Below are 18149 nucleotides of genomic sequence, written 5' to 3' on the forward strand. Positions count from 1 at the left end.
CCGACATGCATGGCTTACATAGATCAGATCACAAATTGATGGCGACCTCAGTTTTGCAGACCCGCTGCGTCCGCTAGAACCACAGACTACCAAGTTCACCTAGTTCAAAATGCGGCCACTAACAGAAGATGAATCTAAAGCTGTGTTCACAAAGCTGGCCAACTACATCGTAAGTTCCACATACGTCTTCTGTGGCAACCCGAAATATCACTCTTCGACAGGGAAAGAACCTTGTTCACTTGATTGATCGACCAGACGAACCATACTGCTTCAGGCTGCACAAGGACAGGGTTTACTATGTTTCCGAATCGTCTATGCGCCTTGGTATCTCTGTTGCAAGACCCAATCTTGTCAGCCTTGGGACCTGCTTTGGAAAGTTTAGCAAAAGTGGGAAGTTCAAGTTGCACATAACCGCTCTCGACTATCTTGCGCAGTATGCGAAATATAAGGTGCGTTACATTAAAAGCTATCCCTGGAATCTGCAGACTTACATGGAGCCAGGTCTGGATCAAACCCAACGGCGAGATGCCCTTCCTCTACGGAAATCATGTTTTGAAAGCACACTTGGGACGGATAACCGAGGACACACCAGAACACCAGGGAGTCGTGGTTTTCAGCATGAATGATATTCCACTAGTTCGTTCCCAATTCGCCTTTGCGTCGTTCGATTCTCAAGTTGTACCAGGGGTTTGGCGTTACTGCACGGTCGACAATTGATACACGGAAACTCGACCCAACATCCATCATCGTATTCCACCAGGCGTGAGTTTTCACTTGGAAGGATTCCGGCTGTCGTTTTGACTATCTTTTCCAGAGATGTTGGCGAATATCTCCGAGACGAGGTTCGTGTTTTTCTTCAAACAGAAGAACAAATTAACACTGACCCGTTGCGAACAGGAGACACTATTCTAAACAAGTTTATCCGGTCAATTGAGCGCCATATACCTGCATTGCCTGCTATGCATAGACAGCTGTCTAAAAGTATCCATTACTTACTACTCCATAATTTGTATGTACAATAGAAAAGTTGGGTTCAAGAGGTTCGAACCGGTAACTCAATTGAATACCGGTACCAAGGTGACACGCTACCGAATGACGCTGGGTTTCCCTTCTCCATCCACCGGCGACCATGGCTGAGAGCTCAACTTCTCCATACACGACCTGGGAATCAACGGCCGACCATGAAATAACGCCAGAACTTGTATTCAGTTTATTGAGCCCCATCCCCGACGATGTCTGGACCGCAGCCGCCTGTGTCGACCGCACCTTGGACGATACCACCTCACAACAGTCCCTTTTAATCCACGGAATCGCCAGGACAGATAAAGCTGCACAACGATGCGCAGAAGTAAAGTCAAGACCAACATCCGTAGACGTCCAACAATCCCAGCACGATATCCTACGTCAACATTTCCAGAGCAACCACGGCGATGCCCAGCTCGTGCAACTGCGCTCTATCCTCTTGCGACGTTTGGACAGGCTGAACACGTACGTGGAGATGGAAAAGGTGTCGGCAGGAGTTGAAGAAGAGAATGTCGTTGAGGATGAAATTGAGGAATGGGAGGACGATCCGTGGGCAGACAGCGAAACTTCATCCACCAAGCCGACTCCAAAGACCAAGTCGGTCGCGAAGCTTCCGTTGACATTGTCGGAATTCCTGCTCAACGACCTCGTAACTTCAGCACAAAACCTGGCTACTCAGCAGTTCTTCGATGCGATCCAATTAATGTTCAAGAAACACAGGTCCGAGCTATGGCCTTCGCGGTTCGCCATTCTTGACGCCATACCAGAACACGCCGTGCCATCCTCTTACCGGCATCTCCTCCCCGGACTTGACAATGCAACCAACCTTGAACTCGTCTGGCCCCAAGAGCCTTGGAGACCAGAGCCCGACGTCTCAGAACAATCAGAAATTCGAAGCGTCTTGCGAGAAATTGAAGTCGGGTTCAATGAGCTCGTCCTTACCAACGACTTGCCAGTAATCACAGAGCCCCTGGAGGCTGAAGCATTGCGCAAGTGGTACTCCAATCAGGTCGACGTTATCATCCAAGCGACAGGAATTGTTGACGCCGCACTCGCCATCGTCCAGCACGGCGCTTCCCAAGGCATCCCAGGTCTGGACGAGCTTGGGGAAGAGCTCAGCCTTCTCTCGCGCCTCGTCTATGACACCCCGCAGGCACAGTTTACAAACGACGACTGGACCGTATCTCGCTGGAGGTCCATGTCCCCAGAATCCGTCGTCCGCGCCTACCTCGCCCATTCGCCGCCCGAATCACTGCCTCAAGACATTTCTAGCCTCGTGATGCCTTACCTCTATGTTCTAGAAGCCAGAGCAGAAAGAGCGGGATCACCAGACCCCGATTTACCGAACCGCCTCCTCTACGACTACATCCTTTCGATTCCGCTCGAACACGCTGCCGCCGTCTTCGAAGCATCCAAACCAACACTGCCGGCATCGCAGCGCGTTCTGCGCGACGACGAAGATGTAGCTCGTTTGGCACTGGCATGCCTTTATGGCAGCGAGAGCCTCAGCGAATGGCCTACGATGAGTCGGATATTCGAGTGCATGCCCGCGTGGGACACTGTAGACGAGGGCGAGACTGACGAAGAAGCCGCCGATACAACAATTAGGGCACTCGGTAACTTTGTGGCTCCGTCTACCTCCCGTACATCATGCGCTCCGAAGGATTTGTTGACCTTTTTCAAACCACTGTCCATCCAAGCACTATCCCGAGCACTCGACATCCTGGACGTTCATCTGGAGTCCGGGGAGATCCTGTCCAGATGGAGCGTACCCGCCCCTCTACGATGGTTCTTGAGAAGTCACGACGACGTTAACGAGCAACGCGCCTGGGCTAATCGCATGGCTCGTCGGGCTGGCGGCTCGGTCGATCCCCTTACTACCATGGAAGATTGGGAATGGCTTCTCGAAGACATGTTGAAGCTGACAGAGTCTAACGAATCCGGGCTGCGTGGGGCATTCGGGTTGCTGGCGAGAGACGAGGTCTTATCAATCTACTTCAGCGGTTTACTTAGCACAGGGAGTGAGTAACTAACCTCTTTCTTCCGACGGTCCCATTGACTCATCGGCATTTCAGAATTCGATATTGCCAAGGCCATGTTGCGGGGCTCGCACCCAAAAATCAGTCTTTCCCCAGAAGTTGTTGAGGACATCTGCCTGAAATGCTCTCGCGAACTCTACGATAACGCGAGCTCAGGAAACTACAAGATTGGCGATATGAAGCTTGCATACGACTGGTGAGTTGACCGTTCTGAGTTCAAGGCCAGATTGAACCTTTTTCTTATGAACGTTCCCCCATAGCCTCGACGTACCACCGTTGTCGGACCAGATACAGCTCGAAAAAGAGTTCATTGAAGCGACCTCTAGAATTTGTTCCTTCAATGTGATATCCCGCGCTGGCGTTCCGATTTCACCTATCGAAATCCGCTTGACCAAGGACCGATTGTCACTCGTTTCCCAAGTCCTCTCGAGTAATAGCGATGCGTACAAGCACACTGAAGTCATGCTCGACCTTACCTACAAGCTCGGCTTCCGCGACGACGTATCTGCCACAGTCAAGGTCCTCGCCATGCTTGCAGAGACGGCACTTCAGATGGAAGACTTCACACGCGCTTTCGAGTGTACTCAACGCATGGTCGCCATCATCCACGACTTACAGACCACCCAAAGCCTTTTGTCAGACGACAGCAAACTACGGGAAGCAGTAGAGGTCTGTTGGATCGCCTGCTTCCAGCTGGGCCGGCAACCGGAATACCCTAGCCTCGACAACAAAATGAAGTTACTTGGTCAGGCCTTGGACCTCTGTCCCACTGACAGGATGCACGACGTCTTAACCGCATGGAGGAGGATGCAGAAGGAAGACATTGAACGCCGAGAGGAGAGACTCAATTCGCAACAGAGCGATATCATCCAAACAGCGCGTCCCGCCGCTGGTACCAGCTTCATTCCTCGTACTGTCGCTTCCTCCTTACGCGCCCGCCTTCACGACCTCCATATGCCTTCACCACCGCTACTCAGCACCCCCGATGCCGCAGCTTTGGCAACCAAAACCTTCAAAACTGTCGCTTCCAATTTCCCTTTTGCTCTCCATCGCTCTCATTCAGCGGCATCGGATGATAGGAGCGCGGGACGCAGTGAAGCTTCTTGGCGTGATGTTGAGGTATCTTCGCAGGCATCAAGAGCGCTGTCTAAAGGCATCGGTTGGTTGATTGGAGCAGACGACGAGTAGACAGCACCCGACGTGTCGTAGGATTCACGATATATATGCAATTCATCATACTACTACGTGTTGTACAGTAAAAGGAGTGACGAGGGAATGTCCAGGTGGCAAAGAGTGTGAGGAGCTTGACAAAACGGAATACGGAAGGGGGAAACAACCAAAGGCCTTTTTAAATCGGAAGTGAGTAATAAAGTAAACAATAAAGAGGCAGTGATGAAACATGGGTATGAAATCCACTAAAACACTGGACGAATAGAAGAAAGTACACGGGCAATAGAATGTAAGGCACATACAACCATTAAAATTAATAAAGAAGGGAATGAAAGGGTCAATACATTTATTGTAGCCGACTGCAGGGAAAGGGGCGAATTTCGAAGGGAGTGGGGGAATGCGTGAACAGGACGCGATAGATAAAAGTTAGAGTGATGTACAACGGATTCAAAGGTCGTTAGAAAGTCGAAATCGAAACCCTCCAGAGAAGTTCAAAAGATACGTGAGATGGCGCACTCGATCATGGCTGTGGGTTGGCAAATCGCGAGTTGGTACCCGTCTTGGCTCGTGGTCGATTCAATACACTCCTCCCATTACCGGGAGACGTACCGCCTGAAGCTGGAGCATCATTGATGGGAGACGAAGTCCATGTCTTTCGGCTGCAGTGGACGCAATCACCCCCTTGTTTTGATCGAAGTTGTTCCACTTCCATCTTGAGATCCCTAATTTGGGCTTCGAGTTCCCATTTCTGGCGCTGTGACGCCAATTTCGTGGCAGCGAGTTGATCTTGCAAGGATTTGATAGTCATTGCTGGATTCTCGTGACTGGATTTCGAGAGCCCATCGGAAAGTCCTGGAGTGATGGGCTCGTTGGGACTCGCAGATGTCGGGGTTTCGGAGCCTGTGCGCTCATTGGCGTTGGACTGGAAGTCGGGTACGATGTGCTCAAAGCCAGTGAAGAGACTTGAGACGGGGCGAAGCTGCAAGGCAGGGAATGCAGTAACGTCTGCAGGAGCACTCTGCGGTTGACTTCCGTTAAGCCATGGCTTGTCGAAGCCCGTCGGTGTAACGGCACTGAGCGGCGGTCGCTCCACGTCAGACAATCCTCCGCGAGTGTTGATCTGAAGCGTCGGTGGCGATGGCCTGGAACTGGGCGGTGCATGGCCAAATCCTTGCGAGAAAGGTGGAGAGCCTTGGGAGTCCGAGTTGAAATTAGGAACCGGAACACGCGAAATAGAGGGCTTCTTCGATGATCCGTTGAGGTCCGACGACGGCATTGAGGGCACAGGTGGCGGTACGTCAGGTTCTTTCTCCTTTCCAGCGTTAAAGAGCCGCATAAAGCCGCTCTTCTTATGTTTTAATGTCTTGCCGCCGGGTTGGCTGACATTTTGAGGAGGTACAGCGGACTCCGAATCCCTGCGATCGACTTTGGCAGTTCCGACCATGGATTGAATTGCGTTCATTGCCTTGGCACCTGCGCTCGTTGTACGCCCACGGGACCTGGTAGGAGCAAGTGGTGCGCCATTCGTCGACTCGTCGTGGACAAACTGGGGCATGGCGTGGGAGACAGTGTTCACAGTCGTGGTTCGGGACAATTCGTTCGGTAGGACGGAATTTCGCGCTTGCTGAGCTCGCGCCTCCTCGAGGGAGATTAAGCTGAACGAAGGCGGGATGACCCTCTCCGTCCATCCATGGAGAGATCCGCTTACAGTACCGTCTGGAGCAGGAGTGACAATATGGCTTGAAATGTTGGCCGGTAAAGCGCTGCCTTGAACGGCAATGGGTGAAGAGATGCCTTTTCCATGAACAGTTGACCGCCGCGGTCGCGGCCCATCTGCTTGGGAGTCCCTGCGTTGCGGCTCGGCCGGAGTAAAGCTCTCTTTGACAGTGGCACTTGAACTTCCGCGCGCAAGAGGATGATTGTCGAGGGTAGGGGAGCCGGGAGCTGTCGGCTCTCCATCGCAGGTGACAACCAAGTCGGGATTGGCGTAGGGATGTATGGGCGCATCAACTGGATAGCTTGTGAAACGGGTAGGTTCAGGGTCGTAAGTGGTACCGGGTCGGTTGTCGTGATGGTTCGTGGACGTCTGAGAACGATTCAGGGCGGAGTGGATAGGGGACGGCTGATCAGGGGACGACGGTGTCGAAAACGCCTGGTACGGAGGGGCGCGTGGGCGTGCCAACGATGAGAATTTGCCAAGCAGGCCGTCTTTCGCTGTCACAGCGGCACCGCTGACTCTACTGCTAAGAGAGGTGGCTGACAGGCTTTCCTGTGCAAGAGCACTAAATGAAATCATTCCCGTTATTACATGAGGGTAATACGAATGAAAGACATCAACTTACTACAGGGCGCCCCTGGACGACATCTGGGAATTGATAGTGTCGAAGGAGCGCTTGGGGGGGACGTTGGACCTATAGGATTCTGCACTCGGTCTAGACTGGGATTGGCTGGGGCGAGGACTGGAGGAAGGCGATGAACTAGAACGGTGGTTGCCAGCGAGGGAGAAAGGGAAACCGAGCGGCTTGGGACTGTCAGTGAGTTCATCCTCCTCCTGCAGTGCTTCGCCCTCCATTTCCCAAGGGGCGCGAGAATGAAAGCGCATTTTCGGGCCCAAATAACTCATGCGGTCGCCAATATCATCGTCTCGTTGCTCTTCAAAAGAGTGTGGGTCGTCATCATTCGTTTCTTCGGTGCTTATGGAGGAGCGTCGGTCGTCACTGAAATCGAGGGTGCTTATATGCTGGGACTGGTAACGTTCTCTGGCTGAGCGAAAGTCGTAGTCGGCATTGAAGGACCTTGTTTCGAGACTGTCCGCTGCTGGTGGGGAGAAGTTTGCCCTGCTGTAGACGGACGGGGTGTCTGAGAACTGGGAGAGTGCTGAGAAGCGGTCGAGGGGGTTAGCCCTCCGCTGATCCAGGAGAACCCGCAGATGTCCATCATGGGTGTCGTTGTCCGGCGATGAATAGACCGACCTCGACATCGCCAACGACGAGGAAAATAAAATTAAGAAGGGGAAAGAAAAAGAAGGTGAGGGGGAAGGCGAGAGTTGGGCTCGGTATCTTTTTTGGGCAGCGTCGCCTGGGATCTGTACATACAGGTCCAATCAATTTCTCCTTCCACAAACATTTTGGCAGATTCAGTTCATAACCACTCTTCTGCTTTCTTCTCTTTGCTCCACGCTGTTACCGGCAACCACAACTGTTATCAGCGTCGCTCGACCCGCTTGACAGCCGATCCACTCCTCTCTGTACCAACCCGTGGGACTCTTTCAACCCAATACTCTCATTCATTCCCCGTTTTACTCATGAATGTTATCTAGAACCGTCATGGACGCTGAGCCATCTTCATCAGCTTCGGTCGTGCCACTAGCACAGTCTAGCGGCGGGCGTGTTTCAGGCAAGCCATGGAAACTACAGAAGACCGCAACAGTGTACGCCCTCTCTTGATCTCGCTTCACACGAATACCACTAATAACCTAAACCTGCTTGTAGCCGTTCCCATCTCCAGCCAGGCCTTCGAACAAAGTTTGAAGAGAGAAAGGAAAAGGAGACCAAGGCCAAGGCATTGAAAAAACTGCAAGCGGAGCTCAGGGAGGAGAAGCAGGCAGAGATTGACAGGTGCGAACGTTCTTTCTCCCAGACCGACCTGTTTTTTCACATACCACATGCAACTTCAGACGGAGGCAGATAACGTTGGAACGGAAAAGGGCGGCAGAGGAAAAACTCCGCGTAGAGGAGGCAAAGGCAAAGGTGTGTAATCCTCATTCCACTTAACTAAGCATGAGGCTTAGACCACTTCTAGATGGGAGCAAGAAAAGCAGCACGACTGCGCCGACGAGCAGGCCGTAGTAAGACCGTCAACCACTAGTCTCAATTCCGTTCTCCTTCAGTTCCATGTATCAATATCATCAACAACAGTCGGTTCCATTAGAAAAGACGATTACGAGAAAAAGGGCTACAACTCCCAGGACGTGTCCACTTCCCCTTCCTTGATGAACGGCTTGTCCAAACCAACGATCACGCTCTCGCATAGCGGACAATTGCTCGACAACAAATCGTCCAACTCTGCTCGAAGCTTCTCAGCCCGCTGTCCAACCAACCTGTCCTGGCCTACTGGTCGAGTGCCAGCGCCACCCATTCCCGGAATCCAGGTTGGTGCTGAAACCAGCGTTGCCAGTGCATCCGGGACGATCAAGTCGCGTAACCGATCTCCTGCCGAAATCACACCTCTACCGATCAGATTGGCTGCTTTCGCGCCATTCTGCAACGGGTTCACAATGGGTCCAAAGTTAGCTGATAGCAGTGTTCGTTGAGTCGCAGGTTGCGGTCGCCCGATGTCGCTGCTGTTCAATGTCGGCTTCTTCGATTGCCCACCGCCGTCCTTGACCAATTGGTTTTGAAGCGCGATGATCCTACGCAGCGCATGGGAAGGCAGGTATTCCCTAGCCTGTTTTGAAGAGGACAGCCATCACCCAGTCAGAAACCAATGTCAGAAAGGGAACACAGTTACGACACACCATTCCGATAAGACAGTCAGCGTGGAAAGCATGATGGCAAGGGAAGACGTAGAACTGTCGCATGAGGAGCAGGTTGGAGCAACTTGAGCATTGTTCGCCGGCATCAATTGTGATGAACCGATGTTTCAACGCTTCGATGTCTCTCTGAATCGAGTCTGCTGTCTTGGTCGCTTCGTCCATTTCTGCCTTCAAGTCCTCGATGTGAGCGGAATAGCCTTCGAGAGCATGTGCAATCTCCTCCTTGAAGTCGTCGATGACCACGAAGTCTGGGAAGAACGGTAAGATGTCCTCGATTTTGAGAAGGTCGGTATTTTCCAAAAATCGCATGGCCCTGAAAGGAGACATGTCAAACTTGCGCATCCAAGCAGCACCGACCAGTACGTACGACTTGATATCCTTCTTGTCTTGCACCACATAACGAGCGATCTTTAGCCACAGCTTCTTCCGAAGAGGCTGGTCGTCTTCAGGCATATCAGCATTAATCTTCGCCAACTCCAAGTCGCCCTTTGCGAGCGCCAGATCCACGCTATTCTCCCATAGGCCAAGCTTTGAATAGAGGTGCACACAAGCCTGCGTACGACCGGCTGCTGTACACAGTCTAAGCGCGTAGTCCAGATCATAGTACGGTTTGCCAGTAATCGGATCAGTTGGTGCAATCTGTAGGAATCGAAGGAGTGCGCCATCATCATCAGAATCCGATTTTCGAGGAGGAGACGTGGGCGAGACGTGGAAGGTGAGCAGGAGATTGTGGATGGTCGATGATGTGTTGTCCTGTTCAAACACGACGTTGGTCAAATAGCGGATGGCTTGGTTGGGGGATAGAGGGTCTCGAGGTGTGTGTTGCAGCTGGAGGAGACAGGGAATGAGTCGAAGAGGATCAAGTTCTGGCTGTCGAAGCCAGGCGTCGATGGTTTCCTTGGGAGCCTGGCGGATAAGGATGGACCCATAACGGTAGTAAAGTTCAAGATCTGTCTGAAAGTATCAAACGTCAATACTAGTCTTGCGAAGTCGCACGAGATCCGAACCTGCCGACTGATAACTTCAATGGCTTTGAGCCATTCCTCGTCCAAAATCCAATGCTCGACGACTCGCTGGTAGTCCCCGATTAGGTTGGCGTAGTAAAGATACATATCCGTCCTCCCATGACTTTGGATCAGCTCGTAGACGGTTTCCTTGTTCAGATTACTCTAAAACGCACGATCAAGGTGAGTGCAGTGTACAAGGCAGGCAAAGTCGATTTACCTTGTAGGTATCAAAGAATTGGCGCAGGTCGTCTTGCAAAATGGCTCGTTCTGTCTTAAGGTTGTCAACGTCCTGTGAGACGGACTGGGAGGCAATGATGTCGTCCAGGTCGTTGCATTTTCCGAGGTAAAATTCAACGAGCCATGTGGCAAGCATCATCCTCTGAGTCACATCCTGAAACAAGTTGTCAGAGCTGGGTTGTGAAAAGCACTTGGGATGGCGTTACAGTTTTCTTAGTCCGTTCCAACCGTGATATCAGATATGAGCGCAGGGCATCTCTTTCCCCGACGTCCAGTAGTTTGAGGACCACTTCTTCAAATGGGGCCGAAGAGTGTGCATAAGCTTGGGCCGCTTGGTAGTATCGTCCCTGGTCGAAATAACTCGCAGCCTGCGCTTTCAGGATCTGGTCGCGCTGGGGAGCTGTCTAGGGGACATTTAGCGGGCGGGAGCCTCGACAAAGTCACTTGACCTACCTTGGCGTACTGCAATGCCGCCTCGTATTGACCTTGCCCGAGATATATCTTCCAGACATCTCGATCTTCATTTGTTACTACCAACTCGAACAGCGACTGATCTGTGAATACCCAGTATGTCTTGCGAACTGGATCAGCGGCTAGACCGCGGACCTCTTCAGCTGGTTTCTGCACAACATTAACATGGTATATCCAAGATACGGGATAGATAACATACGATGGGCAATATTTCTTCGTACGTCTTCTTGTCGTCGAGATTGCAGATACCTACTACCCTGTCCTTGTAAAGGAGCACGAAATGGAATTCCGTCGCAGAAAGGGATAACGGGAATTCCGCATTCTCCTTGCCAGGGGACACTGCTAGAGGAGGGTATTGCAATAGTCGTGGCGAGTCGATGTGGTCCTCCACGTTGGGGTCGTAATTGAGGAGACCGTGATAAATGCCCTGGCCTGAGCAAAGTTAGTGAAATGAACGCGATGGGTTGGCGAGAAACGCACCTGTTAACCACGCCAAACGCGTGGGTCGGGTAAGAGCTTGGTCGGGATTCGATGTGTAGAATTGTAGTTCCGAGTAGGGAACGTTTCCAGGTAGTTCAAGGATCTCTTCGGAAGGAATGAGCGCGTCTCAAAATAACGGAGTACAGGCCCACTCACTCGGAGCAGATTCGCGGTACTGTGCAAAAAGGGAAGAAAAGACGCGTCCGTGTTCATCAGGTTTGCGGTCAACCGGGCCAAAAAACTGGTATATCCGCGTGGGTGTAGTTACCAACACCAGCGCTTGCTTCGGTTCTGCCGGTGCGTTGTACTCGAACTTGATGCCAGTAATGGGGTGTCTCTCAGAAAGGGTGTATACGTTCTGTAGGTACCGTTCTTGTGATTTGAAAAAGTCTTCTTCCGCGTCGAGAACGGCTTCGTAGATCTTGCCATCCCTTGATCCAATGAGAAGCTCCTTCGTCGAAGTCGAATGCGATGAGGCGAGTAAGGCAGTCTTGTTCCACGCAACACTTTCGATGATCATTCTGAAGCCCTTCAACTGCCGTGGTTTCTTCCATGACCTATACAAATACCAGTTCTCGCCTTGTTGTGAAGTGATAATGAGATGCCGCCCGGAAGGGTCCATGAACAGCTTGTAGATGGTCATCTCGGTCGGTTTCCGTGGTATCTGGATCTTGATGACTTGGTCTGCGTGCGATAGTTCAATGAGGACCAATTGGTTTGAAGTTAATCCCATCGCCAACATATCCGAGCTAATGACGAAGGAGATGAGAGGTGCCGGGAAAGCATATTGCACTCGTCCAAGGTCGAAGACGGCGGCATCTGGCTCATGGAGCATGGAAGGAGTTGGCTGCAGGTTTTCAGCTGTGAATAGCCCTCAAATAGATACTATACACGTACGGGAACATCGTCAGGCTCAAGACCGAGGTCGTTCAAGGGTGGTTGTGGTTCAAAGCCCTCATATTCCAACTGCGGCGCTGTTCCAGGAGGTTTGACTGTACTTCCTGTGGCATGCTCAACATCTACAGACGGTCAAAAGCACAGTCAGAGTTAAGAAACCGCAAAATCTCACATTCGTCGAACATGTTAAGAGGGGAGAGTGACGATGGCGCGCGGCAAACAAGCCCCAGCGTGGCCTGCGTGCGTCAGGTATCCCGATGCCATATGGGGATACTGTATAAATAACGCCAAGGGGAAGGAACCAAGGCCTGAGTAAATGGACCCCTGAGGCCCTTTCTCATGCAATGTCTGTCTATTCGTCTTTCGAGATCGTAAGGGCTTGCATTACAGCTCGGACAGTGACAGAAGGGTCATCGCATCATATTGAACGTTATCCAACGCCACGGTGCAGAAGACATGGACATAAACGACAAGTCATACCACACCCATGGACGATACCGGTACGAAGAGCATTGCGGAAAGACTTGTCGGGCCTGGCGTACGTTCGTTCGCTTCTGTGCTGGAGCAATGGATTGCCATTTCTTGGAGCACTTTGACCGCCGTCGTTGTCTTCGCTTGTCAATCCGTTCGTAAATGAGACGACATAGTCCAATCATAGTCAAAGAATGGGGCTATGGTACATATGGATTCGAACTCTAGAATCCAAGATTCGTAAGATTATCGAGACAAGGCAAGTGTGAACATCGTGCTTCGCAGCCACTTGGACGGCCACGCGAGATCCGATTGCATCAGAAAGCATACGTTGAGAAGAGAGACTCGAGACGTGTTTATAGTGGTGGATGGGCGTTTCAATAGAGTTAGGTTTGGCTTCACCTTCCGCTGGCTGATGACGATGGGATATACTGCATCTCCCACCCAGGAACTCACTTGAAGGCTCCATTGATTTTGAGGGTCGAGAACGGGCGCGAATAAGTTATTCCATGTAGGTTGTTGTGGAGGACGAACCTGTCGTGAGCCGTTAAATTTATTTGGTACAAGAATCTTTGGATCAGAAATGACTCGGGATGGAATTAATAAAAACAAAAACTTGATTCCCACAACATCGTCACTTGGCTTGACAGCGTCACATCTATCGACCTCCAACCTCCAACTATTTCGAAAATGTCGGTTGACCCGCAGAACTCTGAACAGGTTTCAGTGGAAGAACCACAGCTCAGCATCACGCCCGAGGTTGAGGCTGAGCCTGGTGCTGACGCAGCGCTGGATGCAATAAACGACGCTCAATCGGAGACAACAGCTGACCCAGCAACGGATGCTACCTCTGTCCACGGAAAATCCCCATCTGTCACCGACACCACATCCTCAGCCAACGACCCCAAAGACGCTAAAACACCTGCACGTGTCAAGACCACCGCAAAGCCAACGACAACCCCAAGGAAGCCCGGAACAATGGCCAGCAGCGCAGCAAAGGCGAACGGTGACAATCCCTCAGCGGTCAAGAAGGTACCGTGTAATTCACTCTGTTTTCCTGACCAGCCATCCAACATTCACTCTCCAGGTCATCAGTTCTGGAACATTTGGCGCTGGCAGCGTCAGGTCAGCACCTGCGGTCAAAACCGCGACGTCGGGAGGCGCGAAGCCAACAACGGCGGCACCAGGGGTAAGGAAGACAACCACCGCTGCCAGTGGAACTACTTCGAGAACGGCCTCCGGAACGAAGCCAGCGACGACTGCCGCACCAACTCGTCGAGCATCCCTTGCCCCCGCCACTAGACCGGCCGCTTCAACTGTCACCCGCAACCCCTTGTCTTCGTCCGTTAACACCAAGACTGCGACCGCCGACCCTGCAAAGGCTCGCGCTTCAGTGGCGTCCCCCACCGGCTCCCAAACGTCAGGCAGAGGCTCAACAACTCCTGCTGCTCGTCCAAGGGCTTCGATTTCTGAGGCTGTCAGGAAACCCACGGCACCAGCCCGGCCAACCGCGACCACTGCTAGAACCGCGTCGGGAACACGTACCACCGCCTTATCTCGAACTGCTGCCACGAAAACCGCCACTGCATCCATCGGTTCGATCAAGGAGCTCAAGGAGGACACCAAAGCTCTTGAAGAGCTTCGAGGTCAGGTACGTCGCGCCATTTCTTCGACGGGGACATCCAAGTGAATAGCTGTCGCAGCTCAAAGACGCCGAGGATTTGTTGAAGGTGAAGGAGGAAGCTGTGACAGACTTGGAGGAAGAACTTGAAAAGCTCAAAGCTTCGCTTCAATCTGCACTGGACGACGTGGAATCCAAGTCCGCACTCACCGATGAATTGACCAAGGCCAAGGCCGAGCTTGAGTCGCAGCTCGAGCAGCTCCAACAGCTCAAGGATACCACCGCCGCTGGGAATGAAGAGGAGCATGGGCGTCCGTTGAAAGAGCTCCAAGACGAGGTAAGTGACTTTATTCGTGGTTTGCAACCTTGGCTAATGGTGATTCTAGCTCGAGTCGGCCAAACAGGCTGGATCTGAGCAGGCGTCCGAAGTCGAGAGGCTTCGTGCCCAGGTGACTGAGCTCGAAGCTGCCGTTTCCGCTGCCAAGGCGGAGCTTGAGGCTGCGCAGACTAAGGCTGCAGCTGCTCTGTCAGACGCTTCACAAGCTTCTTCGGTTGAGAATGAGGCTTTGCTCAAGGCTCAGGAGGACTTCAAGGCCATTTCCAACGAAATCGAAACCCTAAAGGCGGCCCACTCGGAAGCATTGGAGAAGGCCAATTCGAATGTCGCCGAACTCGAAGCCAAGGCAGCGCAGGCTGGCACCCTCCAGGAGCAATTAGAGGCGTTCAAGGCCGAACGCGAAGAGACGGCTGGAAAGGTGTCAGAGCTGGAGGTTGAGGTTTTGGAGCTCAAGGAGCAGATCGAAGAGCTGGAGGAAGAGCGGAACGAACTCAAGTCAACCATCAAGTCTTTGGAGGAGCAGTTGGCCAACGGTGCTACCGCCTTGCAGAATTCCACCAAAGCGGCCCAGGATAAAGAAGCTGAGCACACTGCACAGATCGAAGCTCTCAATGCCAAACGCGACCAAGACATCAAGGACGCCGAAGAGCGGTATAGCGCACTGCAGGAAACGCTCCAGTCTATTCAAAACCAACTTACAGCCGCCCTGGCCGCGCAAGAGAAGGCCGAACAAGACATCATCGCCGCACAGAACGCCCATGATGAGCAGGTCAAACAGCTCACCCTGGCGCACGAGGCGCGAATTGCCGAGCTGAATGCCCAGATCGCTTCCATTAGCGAGACACTTCAAGTAAGTTTCAGGATGTCCACTGGTAACCAATTTTGATCTCCGTTTCTCTAGAACCAAGAAGCGATCTACGACACTAAAGTTCAAGTTGTGAAAGACGAGCATCAGACACTTCTCAAAGAAGCGTTTGAACGCGCGAAGGTGTGTTTATCCTGGCTGCTCCGCATGCTCCTCCTCATACTTGATTCCAGTCGGAGGCTGCTACCAATCATGCCCAAGAACTGCAAGCTCTTCGTGCGGAATCCAAGGCAACCATTGAGGAAATCCAGCAGTCGAACAAGGTTGCGCTGGATTCCATCAAGAACGACCACGCATCGTCCCTCGAGTCGACTGTCAACGACTACACTAAGAAGATCAACAACCTGAACCTGGAGCTCAAGGCGACCAAGGACGACCTTTCAAAGTCCAAATCTGCACTGGAATCCCTTCGTGCGGAACTGGAGACCGCCACCCAACAACGCGATGAGGCGAGGTCTGCCGCTAGTGCGACACCGACCGTCCCTTCAGAACACCTTGAAGAAGTTGCACGCCTTACGCAACAGCTGGCGATCACCAAGGACGATTTGGCCGCAGTCACCGATCAGCTCAACCTGACCAAGTCATCGATGCAAGAGATGTCTGAGAAGCACCAGAAAGACTTGGAAGAAGCTGCGCAGAATCGGGCTGCAGAAATCATCAGAATCAACGGTGCTCACGACGCCGAGGTTACCTCCTTGGCCACGCAAAAGTCGGAGCTCTTGATCAAACTTTCGGACCTCGAAGGAGAGCTTGCGACCGTCAAGGCCGACCTTGCTGCTGCTCAGACGGCAAGTCCCAAGACCAATGGGGCCTCCCAGCAAGCCCCTGCATCGCCAGGCGTCACGAAGGAGGAACTGGCCAAGTTGCACGAGGCGCATAACCTCAAGGTTTACGACCTTCAGGCTGAGCACGAGAAGGCTATCAAGGCGCTGAAGCAGCAGTTGGAGGATGCGTTGGAGAAGACCGAGCAACTGAACGCCGATGTGGCACGCAAGGCCATGGAGATTCAATACCTCGAGCAGGAGCAAGACGAGAATCAAGAACAAATCAGGCAGTATGTTGCTTCTTTTATTTCGACTTATCACGCATCACTTACCCCTCTATTTCAGGCTGACGGAAGACCTAGAGGCGGCGAGAAATGCCTCCGGTGCACCCGTTGCAGCAGCATGATAATGATAATCCCTTCGCGTTGGCTTCACCTTTCTCCGCTTACTCTAGCCATTGTCTCAATCTACTCTACCCCCGGCAGACGATTATCAGTTGTTTTATAGGTTTACGATATCGGATTACCCATGCATTCCCGCTATGTTAGTTGCACGATACCCCGTACCATAATGAAATTTGTTGTTTGAAACAGAGTAAGATGTTGGCTCATGTTTTTTTCTGGGGCGGACAAGCGAAGACGGAAAGCTGGGGCGATGCGCTGGCATGAAAAGGCCCCGGGGGAAGATGCCGATTGTCGTCCGATTGGTTTTTGAATATTTGAGCCGAAAAGGTATTTGAGCCCCGCGTGTGCCTTGCTCAAAAACTCAAGTCTCTTCCCGTTTCTCTCTTCTCACTCCGTTTCCTTCTTCCTCTTCCTCTCCGAGTAGTTCGTCATGGGTGTCGCCAAACAACCAGGTCAAAAGGGCGTTAGCTGGTCCAACATTGCCGTCGGTCAGTCTCTCCACATTGTCAATCATGGTCCCGCCGCTGACAACCTTCCTCGTATCCAGGTGGCATCATGAACATGGTATTTCTTCTTCCTTTTAGACGCGTTTCAACGTGTAGTTGACCATGACTCCCTATTATCTGTCCTGCAATAGTTTGTAAGTCCTTCTCGTCACACAGTCTTTGACGTGTCATGGTTCTAACAGCATTTTACAGGAGGTTAGTCGTTCTACTGCTGCATTCGCCTTCCAGTAACCAATGCAATATCCAGGTGACGACTCTCGGACAACCGCTCGAGGTGCTCAAGACCCAGATGGCCGCCAACCGTAACCAAACCATGTACCAAGCTCTCAAGAGTGTCTGGGCTCGGGGTGGTGTCGTTGGTTTCTACCAGGGTCTCATTCCTTGGGCATGGATAGAGGCCTCCACGAAGGGCGCTGTGCTGATCTTCACTGCCTCGGAGGTTGAGAACGCTACCCTGGCCGCGGGCATCAACCCTGGTCTCGCCGGGCTGCTGGGTGGTATGACGGGTGGTATTGCTCAGGCATACGCTACCATGGGTAAGCGCTCGTTCCCACCCTTCCGTACAGCCCGGCCCTGACATTTTACTCAGGTTTTACGACTTGTATGAAGACCGCTGAAATTACGCGCGCAAAGACCGCTGCCACCGGTGTGAAGCCTCCATCGACATGGGCTGTGTTCGCCGACATCTACCGGAGAGAGGGTCTGGCTGGCGTCAACAAGGGTGTGAACGCTGTGGCCGTCCGACAGTGCACTAACTGGGGTTCCCGGTACGCCCATATCGGCATATCAATTAGTTTCGACCTAAATTCCTGTTTTCAGAATGGGTTTCGCTCGCCTGGCCGAGGATATGATCCGCAAAGTCAAGGGCAAGACCGAAGGCGAGAGCCTCGGAGCTGTTGACAAGATTATTGCCTCGACTGTTGGTGGCGCTCTCGCCACCTGGAATCAGCCTATTGAGGTTATCCGTGTTGAGGTGTGTCGTCTTCATTGCTCTTCATACCATCGTTACCGACATACCCTCGCTTGCAGATGCAAAGCATGGCCAAGGGTGCTGCTGCCGACGTGAACCGACCCGCCAAGCTCACCATCATGAACACTCTCAAGTACATCTACAACCAAAACGGCATCAAAGGTCTCTACCGTGGTGTCACCCCCCGTATTGGTCTCGGTGTTTGGCAAACCATTTGCATGGTCTCCCTGGCGGACTATGTCAAGGCATGGTACGTATAGGATCTCGTTTGAGTTATCACGGGCACCCCTAACCTTCTCATTTCTACAGGGTCAAGGGGCAGTAGTTTAGATCTTTTCCTTACACTAGTATTT

General features: G+C 52.3%; 7 protein-coding genes across 7 annotated transcripts; 5 read left to right on the top strand and 2 right to left on the bottom strand.

Annotated features, from left to right (window-relative positions):
* Window positions 1-97: 97 nt before the first annotated feature.
* Window positions 98-1026, top strand: CC1G_01723 (ribosome biogenesis protein NIP7). The gene is made up of 6 exons (XM_001828991.2): window positions 98-169; window positions 222-449; window positions 502-636; window positions 686-762; window positions 815-842; window positions 898-1026. The coding sequence occupies exons 1-6, from the start codon at window positions 110-112 to the stop codon at window positions 910-912; spliced, it is 543 nt and encodes a 180-aa protein (XP_001829043.1). The 5' UTR covers window positions 98-109; the 3' UTR covers window positions 913-1026.
* A 103-nt stretch (window positions 1027-1129) lies between these two features.
* CC1G_01724 (hypothetical protein) lies at window positions 1130-4329 on the top strand (the record flags this gene model as incomplete). Its single annotated transcript, XM_001828992.2, has 3 exons — window positions 1130-3044; window positions 3099-3258; window positions 3323-4329. The coding sequence occupies 3 exons, from the start codon at window positions 1130-1132 to the stop codon at window positions 4248-4250; spliced, it is 3003 nt and encodes a 1000-aa protein (XP_001829044.1). The 3' UTR covers window positions 4251-4329.
* Window positions 4330-4752: 423 nt separating this feature from the next.
* On the bottom strand, window positions 4753-6804 carry CC1G_01725 (hypothetical protein; the record flags this gene model as incomplete). The annotated part of the gene is made up of 2 exons (XM_001828993.2): window positions 4753-6514; window positions 6575-6804. 2 exons carry the CDS (start codon window positions 6802-6804, stop codon window positions 4753-4755), a joined length of 1992 nt encoding a protein of 663 aa, XP_001829045.2.
* Window positions 6805-7558: 754 nt separating this feature from the next.
* Window positions 7559-8099, top strand: CC1G_01726 (hypothetical protein; the record flags this gene model as incomplete). The annotated part of the gene is made up of 4 exons (XM_001828994.1): window positions 7559-7662; window positions 7724-7849; window positions 7909-7981; window positions 8034-8099. The coding sequence occupies 4 exons, from the start codon at window positions 7559-7561 to the stop codon at window positions 8097-8099; spliced, it is 369 nt and encodes a 122-aa protein (XP_001829046.1).
* An 87-nt stretch (window positions 8100-8186) lies between these two features.
* CC1G_01727 (DigA protein) lies at window positions 8187-12043 on the bottom strand (the record flags this gene model as incomplete). The annotated part of the gene is made up of 11 exons (XM_001828995.2): window positions 8187-8678; window positions 8749-9720; window positions 9774-9935; window positions 9991-10164; window positions 10217-10414; window positions 10464-10631; window positions 10681-10913; window positions 10962-11087; window positions 11118-11808; window positions 11859-11980; window positions 12031-12043. 11 exons carry the CDS (start codon window positions 12041-12043, stop codon window positions 8187-8189), a joined length of 3351 nt encoding a protein of 1116 aa, XP_001829047.2.
* Window positions 12044-13019: 976 nt separating this feature from the next.
* CC1G_01728 (hypothetical protein) lies at window positions 13020-16322 on the top strand (the record flags this gene model as incomplete). Its single annotated transcript, XM_001828996.2, has 7 exons — window positions 13020-13361; window positions 13417-13980; window positions 14033-14287; window positions 14337-15137; window positions 15189-15275; window positions 15326-16206; window positions 16262-16322. The coding sequence occupies 7 exons, from the start codon at window positions 13020-13022 to the stop codon at window positions 16320-16322; spliced, it is 2991 nt and encodes a 996-aa protein (XP_001829048.2).
* Window positions 16323-16750: 428 nt separating this feature from the next.
* On the top strand, window positions 16751-18121 carry CC1G_01729 (hypothetical protein; the record flags this gene model as incomplete). Its single annotated transcript, XM_001828997.1, has 7 exons — window positions 16751-16867; window positions 16923-16960; window positions 17019-17362; window positions 17416-17593; window positions 17646-17799; window positions 17856-18046; window positions 18106-18121. 7 exons carry the CDS (start codon window positions 16751-16753, stop codon window positions 18119-18121), a joined length of 1038 nt encoding a protein of 345 aa, XP_001829049.1.
* Window positions 18122-18149: the final 28 nt, after the last annotated feature.

This window comes from Coprinopsis cinerea (assembly GCF_000182895.1).
Source record: "Coprinopsis cinerea okayama7#130 chromosome 1 map unlocalized cont3.1, whole genome shotgun sequence".
In the NCBI taxonomy this organism is placed as follows: domain Eukaryota; kingdom Fungi; phylum Basidiomycota; class Agaricomycetes; order Agaricales; family Psathyrellaceae; genus Coprinopsis; species Coprinopsis cinerea.